The sequence below is a fragment of the Lithobates pipiens genome, unplaced genomic scaffold (genome assembly GCF_037356315.1).
Source record: "Lithobates pipiens isolate NorthernLeopardFrog02 unplaced genomic scaffold, aLitPip1_a1.2 Scaffold_8, whole genome shotgun sequence".
NCBI lineage: Eukaryota > Metazoa > Chordata > Amphibia > Anura > Ranidae > Lithobates > Lithobates pipiens.
The window spans coordinates 45,361,822-45,382,154 of record NW_027507903.1 but is presented as its reverse complement, the minus strand read 5'-3'; the positions used below and the strand labels follow the sequence as shown (position 1 = coordinate 45,382,154).

General features: G+C 43.1%; 1 protein-coding gene across 1 annotated transcript in view; it reads right to left on the bottom strand.

Annotated features, from left to right (window-relative positions):
- LOC143964141 (aminopeptidase N-like) overlaps positions 1-20,333 on the bottom strand; it is a 133,592-nt gene that overhangs the window by 37,885 nt on the left and 75,374 nt on the right. The window contains exons 14-16 of the mRNA XM_077473836.1: positions 17,550-17,605; positions 12,197-12,344; positions 9,383-9,474 (exon numbers count right to left, since the gene is read on the bottom strand). Of these exons, the coding sequence (XP_077329962.1) occupies positions 9,383-9,474; positions 12,197-12,344; positions 17,550-17,605 (296 nt within the window). The remainder of the gene's footprint in view (positions 1-9,382; positions 9,475-12,196; positions 12,345-17,549; positions 17,606-20,333) is intronic.

The following is a 20,333-nucleotide window of genomic DNA, read 5'->3' as shown; positions in this document are numbered from 1 at the left end:
CTACTACTACCCTATATGAATGCCACTTGAGGCAGGTGTAAGGGCCCAAAACAGAGAGCAAGGTCTGCCTAGTGATTTTAGAAAGTTTCTGTGCTCTGTGTCCTGGGACTGGAAGAGAATGCATCCATCTGCAGGCTATCCTAGCATGTCCATGGACGGGAACATCTGAGGGCCTATTCACACTATAGAGCTGAGGTAATGCTTGCTTTACTGTAAAACCTGAGGCAATACACTTCTATAGCTCCCAACTGTCTCTGATTTTGAGAGACTGTCCCTGATTTGGAGCAATGTCCTTCTGTCCCTCATTCCTCCTCATGTGTCCCTCATTTTGGGCTGATCTATATAGATGTAGCGCCGGTACTCCTAACGAGTACGCGCTATGTATTTAAATTTAGTTTTTGCTCAAAACTATAATACGTTTTGGGGTTAATTGTGCTAAATTGTACTTTGGCCGCAGTTTGCCTGGGCTGTATAGACGTTCTGCCTGGTCATAGGTGGGGTTGCACACCTGTGGGAGGCTTTAGAACGCAGTCTGGTTTGACGCATTGGGTACCAATCTTCATATCGGAGCCAATCAGTGGGTGCGTTTGTCTCACTGTGTAATCTGGGAGAGGGTACTTAAGGTGGCGAAGTCACGTGGTTCTGGGTTCCGGTCCAGGAGTTGTTGCCGACTCCGTGGTCCTGGTCCTGACCAGCCCCCAGGGCCCCCTCATGGCCTGGGGTGCGGATCCATCTGTTTCCAAGCCTCAGAACTGGCTAGTTCGAGGCACAGTAACTGGAAGGAGGATTCTAAGGTGTTCCGGTGCCGTCTCGGGTTTGGAGAGGCCCAGCAACTCTACATGTGACCAGGGCAGGACTCTTCAGTAAGAGAGCCACGCACAAGGCTGGCTGCTCGGTAAGAGCCTGGAAGCTGAGCTGCTATGGACATTGACGGAATGCACAATTCTTACAGTATCGCCGGACTGGCTGAAAGATTCTGGTACAGTAAGAAAAGTTCCTACCTCTATCCTTCCAGTTATAACTAAGTTTCCAACAGGCATGTACTGGCCATCGGGACTACCGGGAGTTTCCCGGTGGGCCGATGGCTCAGTGGGCCTGTTTCAGTGACAGAAATGCCTTCTTCTTGTTTTTTGTAGTGGGTACCTGCGCCCCGCATCTTCCTCTGGCCGCCACATAGCTGACACAGGCACAAATTTTGTCTCTCAATTGAGATTTCCAAACTGGTTGCTAGCCACCTGCCGCCTAGCGTGTAGCAACCAGTGACGTCAGACACAGAAGGAGGCTGAGACGGCCCCAGCATTCACAGCGGAGCAGGGTTTAAGTTTCTCCTCCTCCGCGCCGAGTGCTTAGCTCCACCCACCTCCTCCTCTGCTCCGGGGTCATGCTCTTAGAGAGGAAGTGCTGTATGTGAGATCCTGTTCTTCTGCTGCCTGTGCCCGACTTTTCTGCACTGCCTGAGTGTTTTCTGAGGGACCCCAGAGGGAGAGCAGACCTTCCTATGCCTGTGTCCCCACTGCTCGTTTCCCTGCTATCTGTTGCTGTTCGGGATCTGCAGGCAGCTGCCACTATGTCAGGTGACATCAGGCATACCCATTCTAGCTCCCGAACTACAGCACAGTTTTGACCAATGGGGGAAACAAGCAAAAAGCAGGAGGAAATATGACAAGTGAGCCTGAGGGGACATCAGCAACACCAGATCAATGTACAAGGTAATGGATCAGAAAAATGTGTGAGGATCAGTTTTAGTGGTAATCTCTGTAACATTAAACAAAACTAGTTTTGAATGAAAGCTGGGAAGCCATAGGGGTTAACTTTGTAACAGTGCAGTCACCCTCCATAGTGACTGAAGGGGTTCGTTTCTAGTCTGGCAGCTTCTCTCTCCCCTTATCTTGGTTTGCAAGTTTTGCTGTATTGCCCTTCAATTTGGGGCTCTGGTGTGGCTGATCTGAGTGTCCGGAATCATTACCTGAGGGTAATCAGGATGTGTTTGAAATGTGGAGAGATAACATTATTTTATCATATAGTAGAGCCCAGTATCTTATGCTATTGATAAGAAACACATCGGGACTCTAGTCAAGTCACAAGCAGCATTGGCTGGGTCTCTATGGATGTGCTATACGTTTAAACCATTTATTTCTCCAATGATCTATTAGGGCTCAGTTCACACTGCTGCGATGTGGGAACCTTGCGAATCCACTGCAGGTTCCTGCATCGCATGTTTCCAGGCAGCAGTTCACACTGCCCTATGCCAACTGCCGGGAGTGTCAATTATAGTTATTGACACCCCCAAATCAGTTCACAAATCGCAGTACAATCCTCAAACTCGGACAGGAATCGGATCACATGGGTGTGAACACCCATGCGATCCAATTCTGCTGCGGACAAAAAATGGTTCTGTGCAAATTCGATGCAAATTCAGCCATACAATCTTTTTGGCTGAAATCGCATCGCACAGATATCGCATGTGATTTTCACTGCAGTGCGGTGTGAATCACATCCGATCTCTGACATCGCAGCAGTGTGATCTGGCCCTTGCTCCATGCTCTCATGGGTTGCGGTAAATTGATATAAGGAATAAAGTATCTGCTTTCTACTGACAGGTCTAATAAGAGCAGTATTAGGATGCACTCATTTTCTTTTCCTCAGACCATGTACACTGCATGAGATCCCCTCTGTATATGCCCAGTGTTGGCTGATATGTACATTATATTGATGGATTGCTGCTAAACTCTTTTTTTGTGGATGCAGAAGGATATTTCTGTGGAGCTTTTCAGGGAGACTTCTATTCGTGATATTTAATATATCATTATTTTAGGTATAGGCATTGAGATTTATAGCAGCTCAATGAGGTCCACGCATTATAGGGAGTGCAGTTTGACAATGCTGCCAATTTGTAATGGTGAAGGGTGAAGGCCTTATTCATTTAGCTTAGATCTAGAACGGCTTGCTATAGTTAGTTTAGCCCCATTTTGCCCTTGTGTATGGCCACATTTTTATCCAAGTTTTTTCTTTTCCACATTCCTGCACTATATACACTACATTTTCCAGTATGTCACTGGATTTCAAGTAGTTATACCATGAAAAATTATCATTGCCCCCCCTAGTTTTGACTGTGGTATCTTATGTGCCCATATATATTGTTCCTAGAGTCACCACTGTGTACAGCCTATAATAGAAATAAAGTAGAACGGCTAATGGACAGTGAAGGGGGAGGGGAGGCTTGGGTGGCTATCAGGGTTGGCCATGTCTGGCCGACATGAGAGAGACCCGTCATCTGCAATGCCCATCGCCTCACTTCATAGTGCGCAACCTGGCTCAGCCTCAGCACTGCTGCATTGCTGAAAGGCAGCCAATGGTTGTGCAGCAAAACCGGTTTCTAAAATTCCAGCCAATGAGGATGTAGCAATATTCCTATATGATGTTAGCCCTCCCACTTCACTTGTTCACTTGTTTTTGTGCGTGTTTGCAAAATTAAAGTGGGCCAGTCAGGATGAAGTCCAGGGCCAAATTTTTGTCCCAGTCCAGCCCTGGTTTCCAACCAAGTCTGTATGAGAGACTTTGAAAAGCTAGAATTACCTGTTGGCTGCTAAACACAAACTTAAGGATTTATCCAACAGTTAAAGAATCCAGTTGCGAGCGGCTGTTCACTGGACTGTGTACAGAGAGAGAGACTTTTATTGAAGTCAGCAGTTCTGAGCACCTGAGCTAAACTTTATCCTGATACCCTCTATTCCCAACTTAGAGACTGAGTTTGTTCAACTGTTTTATGCAAAATAAAAATCCTAACAAGGAATTCAAGTGTGGTCTCTACAATTACTGGGTTATCAACCCTGGGAACCCCTAGACAAGGACAACGAGTATGAGCTGGAGGAGGTAATCGGTAAGCCCAGAAAAATTCAGCAGCTCCTTCAGGGGTTAGTGCTACATAGATGTATATAAAATGCACTTTTTATCTATCAAAAAGGGCTTTCCAGCGCTAAACCTTTCATCTGATTTACAAATTGCTGCATTTGTAAATTCCAAAAGCCAATATAAAGGAGTAGTCGTGGTTTTCGCACTTGTGGTTTTAACCAATCTTGTTTTTTTGTTCAATTCTCCTTTAAGGGGGCATGGCAAGGGGTGTGTCCAATACCTGCATACTTTTGCTGATAGGTGTCCTTCATTCACATCTCAAAAAGTTGGGAGGTATGCACTTCACATGCATTGATGTGATATGGGAGGTTATTTACGAAAGGTAAATTCACTTTGTACTGCAAGTGCACTTGGAAGTGCAGTCGCTCTAAATCTAAGGGGTAGATTTGAAATGAGGGGAAGCTCTGCTGATTTTATCATCCAATCATGTGCAAGCTAAAATTATGTTTTTTATTTTCCTTGCATGACCCCCTCGGATCTACAGCGACTTTACTTCCAAGTGCACTTTCAATGCACTTTCAAATGCACTTGCAGTGCAAAGTGGCTTTGCCTTTAGTAAATAACCCCCACGGTGTCATTCATTTGAATGGTACATCTATGTACAGGCATACCCCAGTTTTAAGTACACATCGGGGTTTATTTACTAAAGTGGGAAAGTGCAAAATCAGGCTCCCTTCTGCATAGAAACAAATGAGCTTCTAACCCCAGCTTGTTTAATTAAGCTTTGGTAATAAAACCTGTAAGCTCATTGGTTTGTATGCAGAAGTGAGCCTGATTTTGCACTTTCCAACTTTAGTAAACAAACTCCATTGTGTACTTAAAGCGGGAGTCCGCCGGGACTCCGCGTTTTTTTTTTTTTTTAAAAGCCAGCAGCTACAAATACTGCAGCTGCTGACTTTTAAAATAGTGACACTTACCTGTCCAGCGCGCCTGCGATGTCGGCACCCGAAGCCGGTCTCTAGATCGTCTTGTCGGGTGCTGCCGCCGCCATCTTGGGTATGGAAATCAGGAAATGGAGCCTTTCGGCTTCATTTCCCGGTTCCCTACTGCGCATGCGCGAATCGCGCTGCGCAATAAGGATGGTCCCCGCTGCCTCTGGGATCTGTGTGTTTCCCAGCAGACAGCGGGGCAGTTGCGGAAAGGGGCGGGCACTTGCGGAAAGGGGCGTAATCTACGCCCCTTTCCGCAGAGAGCTATCCTGGAAGTGGGTGCAGAATACCTGTACTGTACAGGTATCTGCACCCCCCTCCCCCCTGAAAGGTGCCAATTGTGGCGCCGGAGGGGGGGAGGGTTCCGATGAGCGGAGGTCCACTTTAGGGTGGACCTCCGCTTTAAACGTGAGGTATGCCTGTATATTGCTGATTATAACGTGCATTGTGCACAGCCACAAAATGGTGCATTGCCGCTCATGTTGCTGCAATGTGATGTGCAGCAGCTGGCATGAATAAATTTCAAGGCAACAGCTGTGAGTACCTTAAGTACCCCCACTGCGAATTTGCCCTGGTTGGTGATTTCTCAAGCCTTTAGGCTGGACATTGTAAAATAATTGTTGGCTCTAAGGTAAACCTAAAGGTTTGCCACAGTTAGCCTGGGTGAGCCCCAAGCTGCCATATTAAAAACAGGAACTGTATTTCAATACAGCGGCCTAATGGTTAGCAATCCTGCCTTGCATCGCTAAGTCAGGTTACATCCCAACCACGACAATTCCTGTATGAAGTATACATGTTCTTCCTGTGCTTGTGTGGGTTTCCTATGGGTACTCTGGCTTTCTCCAACACTAGGGCACCAGTGGAAATGTAGACAAGATCTAATTAACCAGCCAGCATGTCTATGGAGTTTGAGAGAAAACCCACACAAGGACAGGATCTACACACAAACTCCATGTAGTGTTCTGGTTGAGGTTCAAACCAAGGACCCCATGGCTGGAATGCATAAAGGCTAACCACTACGCCACATCAAAACAAAATACCATCCAGTCAGCGTTCAATCTAGGTAAATGGTCTGATTAAAGCGCCTGTGTTTTTCCTCCAACATAAATAAACCTAGGGCCTTTTTTCAGCGGGAACACGTGGGAATGCAGTTCTGGCACCTCCAGAACTGAATGTATGTAAAGGCAAGAGGTGCTGAGGTGTGCTGGAGGATCTATTGATGCTGGCTGCTGGGGAATCTATTGTTGCTGGAGGGAATTGATTTTTGCAGAGGAAGGGGGTCCATTGTTGCTGGGGGGGGGTCTTCTGTTGCTCAGGGGGGATTTATTGTTGCTACAGTGGGTCTTATGTGGCTGGGAGGGATCTATTGTTGAGGGAGGGGTCTTTGTTGCTGGCTGCTGGAGGGTCTATTGATGCTGGCTACTGGGGAAACTATTGTTGCTGGAGGAGATCTATTTTTGCAGGGGGTTTATTGTTGCTGGGAGGCCTATTGTTGCTGATGGGAGATCTATTGTTGCTAGGGGGTGGGCCTTATGTTGCAGGGGGATCAGTCGTTGCTGGGATGGATCTACTGTTGGGGGATGAGTCTAATGTTGCTGGAAGGTTTATTGATGCTGACTGTTGGGACTCCATTGTTGCTGTGGTGTCCGTTGTTGCTAGATCTATTTCACTGCCTTTCTTGTTATCATTAAGGCTGCTTTCACACTGGGGCGGTGCGGGCGTCGGCGGTAAAGCGCCGCTATTTTTAGCGGCGCTTTACTGTCGTTTTAGCGGCGGTCTGCGGGCGCTAGCGGGGTGGTTTTAACCCCCGCTAGCGGCCGAAAAAGGGTTAAACCCGCCCGCAAAGCGCCGCTGCAGCGGTGCTTTGCCGGCGGTATTGCCGCGCTGTCCCATTGATTTCAATGGGTAGGAGCGGTTTAGGAGCGGTGAATACACCGCTCCTTCACCGCTCCAAAGATGCGGCTAGCAGGACTTTTTCCACTGTCCTGCCAGCGCACCGCCCCGCCAGCGCACCGCCCCAGTGTGAAAGCCCTCCGGCTTTCACACTGGAGTGAAAGGGGCCGGTTTTTTTCAGGCTCTACACAGGCGCTATTTTTAGCGCTGTAACGCCTGAATACCGCCCCAGTGTGAAAGGGGCCTAAAAGGGGTGGTACTGGGAGGTGGCTAACGTGTGGAACCAAGGAACGGTGCTCGGAGGTGGGTCGGGAGCGGAGTCAACGGGTGACACAGAAGGGAGGAGTTCCCTCACCTATTCTCTGAGAAAAAAAGCCCTGAATAAGCCCATTTCATTTTGAACATGAACCATATACAAGACCATACAGTCAAAGACACAAGAAAATTAGCATGGTAAAAATGGCTAAACAAGGAGTTGATCAGGAAAAAGAAAAAACCTTCATTAAGCATAGTGAACTTTGTTGTAACAAGTAAAAAAAATCCTTTTAAACCATCACAGGCAATCAAATACTCACTGCTAATATTGTATGGCTAAATAAATATATAGTCCACTAAATAAAAATGTATCCTAGTATGTATATTAAGTTGCACTGTGCTTAACCTCTTAGCGACTGCCCCACGCAGATATACTGTGATTGGACACAGAGGGAGCCAATCAGCAGGTCCAGCTGATGCAATCTCCAATTGCTGATCGTTCAGGAGGAAAGCAGAACGCCGTTCTGTGAGAGGGGAATGTACTGATTTACCTTCCCCCAGTCAAAGCACATGCCCCACAGTCAGCAAGCACTCCCAGGGAACGCGTTTAACACTTTGATTGCCCCTGATGTTAACCCCTTCCCCGCCAGTGTCATTGGTACAGTGACAGTGAATATTTTATTAGCACTGATCACTGTATTCGTGTCACTGGTCCCCAAAAAGTGTCAGTTAGGTGTCCGGTTTGTCCACCGCAATACTGCCATTACTAGTAAAAAAATAAAAAATAAACAATATTTTCTAGATGCAATAACTTTTGTGAAAACCAATCAATATACATGTATCGGGATTTTTTTTTACCAAAAATATGTTACAGAGTGTTATGTAGCAGAATGTAAAAAATATATATTTATCAAAATTGACTTTTTTTTATATATCGCAAAAAATAAAAACCACAGAGGTGATCAAATACCACCAAAAGAAAGCTCTATTTGTAGGAAAAAATTAAATAAATGTTATTTGGGTACAGCGTCGCATGATCACGCAACTGCCAGTTAAAGTAATGCAGTGCCGTATCGCAAAAAATGGCCTGGTCATTATGGGGGTAAACCTTCCAGAGCTGAAGTGGTTAAAGAGACCCTGTCATCACACCATTAATTTTAGCATAAGATTATATGTGCATTTAATGTATTTATTGTATTTTATTGATCTGTAAAAGCTTCCCTTGTGTAGACATCCAGAAGCCCCAAGACTGCCGCTGGTTTCCCCAATCTTGGATATGATGTCACCAGCCCCAGAAAATTCAGAGCTGTCATTCAAGTGAAGCTCTACATTATTCCCCTATATACTTATACAACACTGATGTTGTGTAGCAGCAGTGGAACTTTTGTAACTGTATATGTATATGCTGGAATACAGAAGCTAACTTTGGAACATACTATGCTATGATATTTGTTTATTGCTTTTCCATTTGGTGCTGTTAACTGCTGCCATGAATGGTCGGAGGAACTGTGGCGTGGGGCGATCCCATTGCATTTAAAAAGCTTATGACCATTTAATATTGTGGGGTAAGAAGTTGATTATTTCACTTGGTATGAAGTGTTAACAGGTTGGTGATGTGCACTGGATTGTGGAGACACCTTTACATGCTGAATTTACTTAACAAGCGTTGTTGACCGTTATTTTTTATATATATATGGTTCATATTATTTGGTAGGAGGCTATTTTACCTATGTAAGCACAGAATTGCACTATTACGCACTATGTACAATAATGCACTATTGACTGTTCATTCTGGGAATTCTTCTGCTATGAAATGGGACCTTTTTTAAATTATATTTATTAAGGACATTATGAATTATTGCACTGCGTATATTGGTTAAAGTTTTGAGTTGTATGTTTGTTTTTATTTTTATTATGGAATATTCATTTTATTTATTAATTTATGCACTCATTTTGTTAAGAGTGATTTAGCGCTGCACTGTATATTTATTTATTTGTCCTGGCAGGCGCATACAATTTTATGTAGGGAGGTGAGGGGAGAGACGGAGGAGCTGGGCCAACACAGAGAATTGATACTCCCAGAGGAGGAAAGGGTTATGGCGTGTAAGGGGGCGGTAGGCTGTGATAGGGAAAAAACTCCCCCTAACAAAAGCACATGAAAAGTGAAAGTTAAAAAAATATGAAAAGGAAAAACAGTGCAAGTAAAGATTTAAAATATTAAAATATTAAAGTAAATATTTAAAATACTTCATTTTTGTGCTTTTGCCTGCAATGGTTTAGGTTGGTAACAGGGTCTCTTTAAAGCAGGCTGCACTGCACAAACAAAAACTACAACTATCACTGAATTTTTAAAAACTCAGCACCTAAGAAGATGCACATCCTATAGTACTTACTGCTCTGTTAAAGTTGTCATTCTTTCAGTAAAGTTATTCGTCTTGTTCTTAAAATAGAAAAACAATGGTGCAACTTGCTGTCTCATGTAGGCCTGTAGAGAAACATTACAGGTTTAGTTTATGCTGGCCATATATTATGTGATATGAACAATTGATTTTTAGGTGTTGGAGAGGAAGGTTTACTTGTCTGTGGCAGTGGTTGCGTGCTGAGAAGTTTCTGACCAAGTGTTCAACTTTAAAGGAGAGGTATGGCTAATGACGGGACAAGGCCATCCAGCTCCCAGGCAAAGATATTAAATGGCGCCTCCCCTCCAAGAGATGTATAAGCATTGCGTGTCAACAAAAATCCTCCCCAAAAAAAAAAAAATTAAGCACTAATCCGCATGCTTACCCCCTTTTTTTTTAAATAATTTTTATTGAGTTTTACAGCTTTAAACAAAACAACATTTGGCGACTACAGTAGAATTCGCTGTAAATTGGCCATGCAGGGCCGTGCAACAAAACACAAATACTCCTAACTATCTAATGAAACTCCCCTCCACCCCCACCCAATCAAACCCAAATCGGTCTCCCATCCAATCCTGAAGCCCCATTGGACTGGAGCGTTAAAGCTAGATACAGGCATACCCCACTTTTAAGTACACAATGGGGTTTATTTACTAAAGCTGGAAAGTGCAAAATCAGGCTCACTTCTGTATAGAAACCAATGAGCTTCCAGGTATTATTACCAAAGCTTAATTGAACAAGATGGGGTTAGAAACTCATTGGTTTCTATGCAGAAGTGAGCCTGATTTTGCACTTTCCAGCTTTAGTAAATAAACCCCATTGTGTACTTAAAAGTGGGGTATGCCTTTAATTCAGTTCTCATATCAAGTGTGTAGTAGCTGGATGCCCACAGATCACCAGGTCTATATATGTCACATACACCTGAGCCAATAATTGTGAAAGTTATCTCTGATATTATCGAAGTAGAGGACCTTAATGTTAAACTATCTATCAATCTTTCTTATATTAGCCCCTGTCCAGCCTGCCACACAAGAGTAAATCTACTATTTTTTGCATTCCTTATCCTACAATCACCCTACAGTAGAGGAGGAGTCCAGCCATGCCTGCCAAACCTTCATAAATTTCACAACCCCTGGAGATATAGGCAGGGCTCAAGTCCTGCAGGAACGCATGGGAACGGAGTTCCTGTACTTTTTCCACAACAGGAACTCAGTTCCATTAGCAGCCATGTCCTGCAAGACTTTGAAGTATGCGAGCTGTGTGACAGGTGCTACACCAGCAGCTGCCCACAATATTAAGTACCGTACACCTGACCATTCAGGCATTGCCAGTAGGGGGCCCCATGACAGCTTCCGCTTCGATCTACCTGTCAATCACAGCTAGCTGACGGGTAGATCAGGTCTAGGTCTAGCTGAGAGGTAGATCAGCTATTCTGCTCACAGGACAAGCAGGGAGAGAGGTGAGATGAGGGAGGAACATCAGTTTGGGGTGGTAAGCTGAGCACAATACCTGGCAAAGTTTAATGCCAGGAGGGAAGTTAATGTGGAAATATGTGAGGGGTTGGAATAGCAGCGAGTGTGTGTTAGAGCCCTGCAGAGTTTGCAGCCCCCCAAGCTAACATACATCTCCTAAGCAGGAACACATCACTATCTCCCCAAGCATTCTGTCCAGATAACTCACCACATAAACACTCTATATACAAAATAAAATTCCCCAATAAAGATCAGAACATGATGTTCCCATTTGCATGGAAGCACAATCAGATAACAGTTAATCTTCAAAAACACACTATACGAAAATTGGATGAAAAATACCACTTTTTGAAGTGTTCGTGCATATGAGCGTATCTTTTTTTTTTTTTTGGTGGGGAGTGGATCTTGGGTGGGAGTTCCCACACTTTTTTCCCCAGGACTTGATCCCTGGATATAGGTGGCTTTATAGATGGGGATCATTTAATTAATCAATCCCTCCCAGAAGAACACAGTTGGAGGAGTCGGCTTTTTCTAATGCAGCAGAATAGCCTAAAATAATAAAACATTATGAAGGGTTCTGTGTGCATTAGCCGGGACCACAGGATCCACTAAACCTAGAAGACAAACAGAGATGGACTGCGGAATCGGGATGGTAAGGATATCAGTTATGCATTTCAGGACCCCCTTCCAGAAAGCACTAATGGCTTAGCAATGCCAAAAGATATGTTCAAAATTGGCAGGGAAGTATGTGCATCTCCAACATACCACTGTGCAAGATGGGTAAATCCCCACCAGTTGGGCTGGGGTATAGTAAATTTGGTATAGAAATTTGAAATGTATCAGTCTATCTCTAGCTGAAACTAGGTATTTAAATGGGCGGTCCCAAATGTCATCCCAGTCTTCCTATGTTTGGTACCTCCAGCTGCCATTTTTCCCTACATCGGAGCATCCTATCAGGAGTTAACTCTTTATAGGTTATTGACACTGTTTTAGTTAAAGAATCATCCTGTCATGACTTTTCCAAGGCTGGGCCTCAATTGTCAGGGCTCGGAACTGTGACTGGTATGCATGCATCAATTGTAGGTATTGGAAAAAAATTGCATGCTTACCCCTAAACATAAATTTGCTTTGAAAGCTAAAATTTTCCCCAAACAAAAAAATTTTTTCCTTCTATGTGAATATGGCACGAGGATTGACGCTCTGGAACTGAGATCTTTTGCACCAGTGGCTCATCATTTATGATGTCTGCACTCTTTTGGCCCTTTTGAAGAGGAACCTAAATTGGTAAGCTGTGATAAGGCAATGATTAGTGACACAATCCCTGCTGGCTGGTTACCTTCATTGGTCCGTACACCTCGGTACGATCAAACATCTGTACAAAGTAGCTGAGACTTCCCAGGGCTGCCTGCCAAGGCATGTACTCAACCTCTTTGGATAGGAATTTGGTGGTGTCAAGTGCCCTTGTTGTGCTTACATGTTTAGCTCTAAAATATAAAAAAAAATATTTAAAAAACATATGAAAAATACATTACAATCTCTAAAATATCTAAATATGACAATTATATAAATACAGTACTATCAGATGGGGGTCATAGGAGACCACCAGACAATAGCAAGGCCACTTCCACAGTCAGATAGTAGATTATTGTGTGGTAAGTGGATGTAGTCTATTGGAAATGGGCCTGGTTAAACAGGCAGTGTTTGATGTGAGCTAAATATTTTTGAGCTTGGTAAATACAGGCATACCCCACTTTTAAGTACACAATGGGGTTTATTTACTAAAGCTGAAAAGTACAAAATCAGGCTCACTTCTGCAAAGAAACCAAAGAGCTTCTAACCCCAGCTTATTCAATTAAGCGTTTGTAATAAAGCCTGGAAGCTCATTGGTTTCTGTGCAGAAGTGAGCCTGATTTTGCACTTTTCAGCTTTAGTAAATAAACCCCATTGTGTACTTAAAAGTGGGGTATGCCTGTAGTGATGACTTAAAAAAACTGTCACATTTTTGTAAATATTTTACTATATCTTTTCATATGACAAAACTGAAGAAATGGCACTTTGCTACAATGTAAAGTAGTGAGTGTACAGCTTGTATAACAGTGTAAATTTGCTGTCCCCTCAAAATAACTCAACACACAGCCATTAATGTCTAAACCGCTGGCAACAAAAGTGAGTACACCCCTAAGTGAAAGGGCCAAAAGTGTCAAAATTTTGTGTGCCTACCATTATTTTCCAGCACTGCCTTAACCCTTTTGGGCATGGAGTTCACCAGAGCTTCACAGGTTGTCACTGGAGTCCTCTTCCACTCCTCCATGATGACACCACAGAGCTTGTGGATTTTAGAGCCCTTGCGCTCCCCCAATTTCCGTTTGAGGATGCTCCACAGATGCGCAATAGGGTTAAGGTCTGGAGACATGCTTGACCAGTCCATCACCTTTACCCTCAGCTTCTTTAGCAAGGCAGTGGTCATTTTGGAGGTGTGATTGGGGTCGTTATCATGCTGGAATACTGCCCTGCCTCCCAGTCTTCAAAGGGAGGGGAATCATAATCTGCTTCAGTATGTCACAGTACATGTTGGCATTCATGGTTCCTTCAATGAACTGTAACTCCCCAGTGCCGGCAGCACTCATTTAGCCCCAGACTGTGACAATCCCACCACCATGCTTGACTGTAGGCAAGAGACACTTGTCTTTATACTCCTCACCTGGTTGCCGCCACACATGCCTGACACCATCTGAACAAAATACGTTTATCTTGGTCTCATCAGACCACAGAACATGGTTCCAGTAATCCATGTCCTTAGTCTGCTTGTCTTCAGCAAACTGTTTTTGGGCTTTTTTGTGCATCATCTTTAGAAGAGGCTTCCTTCTGGGATGACAGCCACGCAGACCAATTTGATGCAGTGTGCGGCGTATGGTCTGAGCACTGATAGTCTGACCTCCCATCCCTTCAACCTCTGCAGCAATGCTGGCAGGACTCATACATCTATTTCCCAAAGGCAACCTCTGGATATGAGCATGTGCACTCAACGTCTTTGGTCGACCATGGCGAGGCCTGTTCTGGGTGGAACCTGTGCTGTTAAACTGCTGTATGGTCTTGGCCATCGTGCTGCAGCTCAGTTTCAGGGTGTCAGCAATCATCTTATAGCCTAGGCCATCTTTATGTAGAGCAACAATTCTTTTTTTCAGATCCTCAGAGAGTTCTTTGCCATGAGGTGCCATGTTGAACTTCCAGTGACCAGTATGAGAGAGTGAGTGCAATAGCACCAAATTTAACACAGTTGCTCCCCAAGTCCCCATTCACACCTGAGACCTTGTAACACTAACAAATCATATGACGCTGCAGAGGAAAAATGACTAATTGGGCCCAATTTGGACATTTTCACTTAGGGGTGTACTCACTTTTGTTGCCAGCAGTTTAGACATTAATGGCTGTGTGTTGAGTTATTTCAAGGGGACAGCAAATTGACACTGTTATACAAGCTGTACACTCACTACCTTACATTGTAGCAAAGTGTCATTTCTTCAGTGTTGCCACATTAAAAGATATAATAAAATTATAACTGAAAAAAAAAAACTGAAATCTTTTAGAAGGAGGGAAGTAAAAATAAAAAAATAAAATTATGTGGTTGCATAAGTGTGCATGCCCTCTTATAACTGGGGATGTAGCTGTGTTCAGACTTATTCACATTCAAACTCATGTTAAATAGGAGTCAGTACACACCTGCCATCATTTAAAGTGCCTCTGATTAACCCCAAATAAAGTTCAGCTGTTCTGGAAGGTCTTTCCTGACATTTTCTTAGTCGCATCCTACAGCAAAAGCTATGGTCCGCAGAGAGCTTCCAAAGCATCAGAGGGATCTCATTGTTGAAAGGTATCAGTCAGGAAAAGGACACAAAATAATTTCCAAGGCATTAGATATACCATGGAACACAGTGTAGACAGTCATCATCAAGTGGAGAAAATATGGCACAACAGTGACATTCAAGAACTGAAGAACTGATGAAAAGACGAGAAGAAAACTGGTCAGGGAGGCTGCCAAGAGGCCTACAGCAACATTAAAGGAGCTGCATAAATATCTGCCAATTACTGGGTGTGTGGTACATGTGACAATAATCTCCCGTATTCTTCATATGTCTGGACTATGGGGTAGAGTGGCAAGATGGAAGTCTTTGATTACGAAGAAAAACATCCAAGCCCGGCTAAATTTTGCAGAAACACATCTGAAGTCTTCCAAAAGCATGTGGGAAAATGTGTTATGGTCTGAAGGTTGAACTTTTTGACCATAATTCCAAAGGATATGTTTGGTGCAAAAGCAACACTGCACATCACCAAAAGAACACCATACCCTCTGTGAAGCATGGTGGTGGCAGCATCATGCTTTGGGGCTGTTTTTCTTCAGCTGGAACAGGGGCTTTAGTCAAGGTAAAGGGAATTATGAACAGTTCCAAATACCAGTCAATATTGGCACAAAACTTTCAGGCTTCTACTAGAAAGCTGAACATGAAGGGGAACTTCATCTTTCAGTATGAAAACAAGTCACCTGTCTGTCAAGGACAGTGCCTAGCATTAGGGAGAGGTTCTGGAGGAGTAGGGAAAGTGCAGGGACACGCCATCATTGCTGGAAGCCTTCCCATTTGGGTACAGACCGGCCAGGCCGCATTTTGCTCCTTGGGATAGACACTGTCAACACCCCTGATACATCACTCTTACATCTTGTGAGTGTTCCTGAGTGGGTTGTCTTCCTGCCAGACTTGTTGTATATTGCCAAACTTTAGTTACAATATATTCCTGTTTTCTGTTTCTTTGCACCTGGTGTTTTCTGCCCGCTCCACCACACGGCACCTACCCACTTGTATAGGGCCTGAAAGGACAGATCCCCTGCTGAATTAGAGCTAAATGATCCATTGTTTTTTTTTTCCTGCCATAGCTGAGCCATGTTCAGTCTATAGACAGGCAGATATAAATAGTAATGCATTCATTTACAACCTCTTATAGCCCATACACATTATGAAAATCGGGTGAACATTTTTGTCCAAGGAACGATCGTACAATTTTCTTATAGTGTGTACACAACTTCCGACAGCTGATTCCGAAGGAAAATTTCCAAAGGGACAAACGCCAAAATTTTTCTCATATGGGAACAGAACGAACAATTTTAATTTAATGTGTACCATTTTTGTATGATTTTCGTGCGATAAATAGTCCATACGAAAGGCTGCGCATTATCAGAAACAACAACTAACAGATAAAAAACCTTTGTCGTACGAGAATTTTTGTACGTTATTTCCACCCTTGGTTCCGAATTGCTGTGAAACATCAAGGAAAACCAGATGATCATTTGCCCAATTTTCTCATAGAGTGTATGGGGCTTTACTAATACATCACATTTACGTAAAAAAATTAAAATAAATGGAAAAGGACGCAGATGTTTTTGGACCTAGAGAGACTCAGAGGTAATTGAATGTAAACAGTTGCATGTCTGCCTGCCCATAGACTAACATGCTTCTGTTCAGATCCGCCCAAAAAAAAACAGGTGGCTCTGATCGGAATGCCCATGTGCAATGGTGTAACGACATATTCGGCGACCCATCGCAGTTTTCTACGGAAGTGACGTTCCTTCGCCGCCATCTTGCTACACCCCACACTCATCTGCAGTAAGGATACACTAAGAAGGGGGAAAGCAGACATGTTGTTACACCCACCGGAGTTTTGCATTTTACACGCATTTATAACAGTAAAGTCAGTTTATATAGTGAAATACAGGACTTACAACTCCGTCTGACTACTTAGATCTTGAATTTTAAAAGCAGCGGCACAGGTTTGCTAATCTGACAGAAGTTCACAGCATTTAAAATTCAAGATCTAAGTAGTCAGACGGAGTTGTAAGTCCTGTATTTCACTATATAAACTGACTTTACTGTTATAAATATGTGTAAAATGCAAAACTCCGGTGGGTGTAACAACATGTCTGCTTTCCCCCTTCTTAGTGTATTGTTACTGTGGACCAGTGTGGGGTGTAGCAAGATGGCAGCGACGGAACGTCACTTCCGTAGCAAACTGCGATGGGTCGCCGAGCATGTCGTTACAGGGGCCCTGACTATAATGACACAATTATGCGCTGACTGTGGGATATTTATAAAGTAAATTAGTAACAAAGTTATTCTTTTCTTTTAGCAAAGTCTTTATGAAAGTATTTTTGTGTATTTGCGACCTTTGCACCTGTAATCCCTGGCAGCCAACTGTGACAAAGTTGCAAGGTCAGGGACAGATTTATCACTGTAGATGGGGCAGATTTTAATTAATCAGATGCACAGTTAGGAAATGGCCATGGTCAGGTTTCATTCTGTCACAGTGCCACTAAAATTAGTGACCTTGTAGTAAATGTGTCTCATTGCTCGTGTTTAACATTGCCTCGCCATGGGACAACATTGATAAATGCCCCCAGTGTATCTTTCTCTCTACTGATTTCATTCATATAATAGAGATCAAAACTGAGTAGGGTCTACACTATTGGGTAATGTCACCCCATTACTCACAGTAGCATCTGCAACTACTAAAACAAGGCCGGCCAATGGAATGGAAAAAGGGGATTGCTGTCTCCTTCGCAAACATGCCAATCGAAATGCCAGGGTGGATGACAACCTTAGGCACAGAACATTCAATGCAAATATTAAAACTTAATAACTGACCTGGCTAAATTAAAGGCATCATTGATGATCTGAGCACGGTTGATGAGAGGTATTGCCTGCAAAGCAAAAATTGGATAAAATACTTCTCCTTCATTGTACTATACATGCTCAGAAAATGTACACATGCATATTTATTTTCTCTGCATAGAGACAGCTGTAATTTCACTAGTAATGGTGCCAAATTGCAATACTTGGAGTCAAACTGTCACATGATCTGCACAGTTTATTTATGTACCCATCCATGTATGGAGGACAGCAATCACAAAAGATCTGTACCACCTGCAGAGATATTGATATATAATAGGAGTTGGACATTTTTTGGACATTTCGTTTGACTAGCACCGACATCATACACCATAAACCAGAGCTGCACATGGAGTTTGTTCTGTGGATAAATATGTCAGTTGAAGAAGGAAACCTCTAAGGCTTGATTCACACTAATGTGTTTTTTTATGTATTTTGCATTTTGCAGAAATGCAGGGAAATTTTTTAACATGGGTTCCTATGGAACATGTTCACATCAATGCATTTTTGTGCCTCTGCATTTTTGGAAAGGGTTGGAAACTTTTTTCATGCAAAATGCAGCGTTTTGCATGTAATAGAAGTCAATGAACCCGTATCCAAAATGCAAGTACTGCTTTTTTACGGTGATTTTGCCACGATTTGCGTTTTTTTTTCTTTTTTTTTTTTACATTTTTACACTGTATATAGCTGGTTGCTAAGCAACCGCACTGTAAAAAAAGATGTAAAAAATAAAAACCGCAAAACGTGGCAAAAACGCGGTAAAACGCAGCAAGCACCGCAAAAAACACTGCAGAAACGCTCAAAAGCAACATGCATAGATCGAGCCTAATGGTGCAAATGGAACATACAATAACTTTGTATAACTTTGTATAACTACAATAACAAATTTGATATGGTACCTTTTAATGCAGTGGAATAGTGCAATGTAATCTACTTTATTTAAAGACATTCACAAGCTTTTGAAAATATCTGTTTTCAAATACATAGCAATGCTCAGAAGATACTAACTCTGCGATGGCAATACTGACTTACTACATGGAGATAGCAAAGCCCCAAAAATATCATAGAAATAATAGTAGTAATAGTAAGATTAATAATAATAAAAATAAGCCCTATAATATGTGTTCATTTCTGTTACCGGAAATATGGATACTACCAATGTTACCTCCATTTAAAGCTGCTCTGGGGTCTCTATTGTATTAGTACATAAATCCTATTGAACAATGAACTGTGGCCAGGGCCGCTGATAAGGCAGTACAGCCAGCCTTCCTGTACAGGGCCTAGGCCCCATCAGTTCAAAAAGGGGGCCCGAGCAGGAGCAATGGCAGTACTGCCTTATTGCCAACTCTTGTGGCTCCCCCTGCAGTTCTTCTGGCTTCTCCTAAAGCTACAGAGAAAGAAACTGGGGAATCTCTGTCCTCGGTCCCTTTCTCTGTCTCAAATGTGAGACATCAGGGGTCTGTTTAGACCCCTTATATGTCACCAAAGGCCAGCCCATCAAGGCTGTTAAAAGATAAAAAAGGAGGGGGGCCCTGTCAGGTAGGCTGTACAGGGCCCCTGTGATTTCTGACAGCAGCCCTGATTGTGGCTACCACAATGGGGCTACCATCTGTGACAATATTAAATTCTAACAACCCCAAATGGTGCAGAAAGAATGGGGAAATCATCCTGCACACAGTTCTACCACCCAAAATTTGCAAGTTGGTAACAGAACGGTTAGAATTAAATTTAATGTCTGATCTAGGCAGCCAGAAAGGTACACACTAGGAAAGGAAAACAGTCCAGTTTTCACATTGACACAAAGCAGATTATTTAGATGGAATTCTGTCAGTTCATTACATTTTTAGCCGACTCCTCTAATTATTTCTAATTAGTCCCTGTCATAAAATGACCAATGCCATGTTGCAAATAGTCTAGCAGAGCAGTGTACACACCCTGATCTGATTTTTTTTTATTAAACAAAGCCCAACTCTGGTTCATATTCCATTGGGGGAATATTTTCCAAAAAGTGAATACAATAAATTATGAGAATATCCCAATCAATTATACACCAAACAATCCTATGCTACAATGCCCAACAGGCCGATGGTATACATTAGGCCTCTTAAGTAAAATGTGCATAAGAGCCATATCATATTTGGTGTCTATCAAATTGTAATTTCATTCTGTGTCATTAAATACTGGTTGACAGATTGTGAATCCTTGTAATTTGGATATATAAATGTAGTTAAAATAATTACCATCAGCATACCCTACAGTCCCTTTGGTTCTGTTATTTTAGTAAAGGTCCTCTTATCGGCTATGTTCACACTTGTGCGGGTGGTTGCCACTGGGGGATCACATCTGTGCCGGCACCCACAACTCTCACAGGCAAAAATGCATTGCAGTTTAGGAGATGCATGGGGGTACCATTAATCCTAATGACCCCCCCACACACTGGAGACTGCAGCATGCTCTCACTGCCTTGGGAACCGCACAGCACTTGCGGTTTCTGTGCAGGGTGCATGTTTAGAAAAGGGGAGGGATCTTTCCCCTGCATTTTCAGGGGGCACAGCAGACCATTCAAATTAATGTGCTGCTGTGCCCATGCAAAACGTGGGACACAGAGCCGCACAAGTGTGAACCTAGCCTAAAGAGAAACAAAAAAGATGACTGCATTTACAGTGCAGCAGCTCTCCCTTACCACTGAAACTATAAAGACATTCTAAGAGTCATTTATGAAAGTCAGCGATTCTGAATTGATATCAGATCAGATTATAC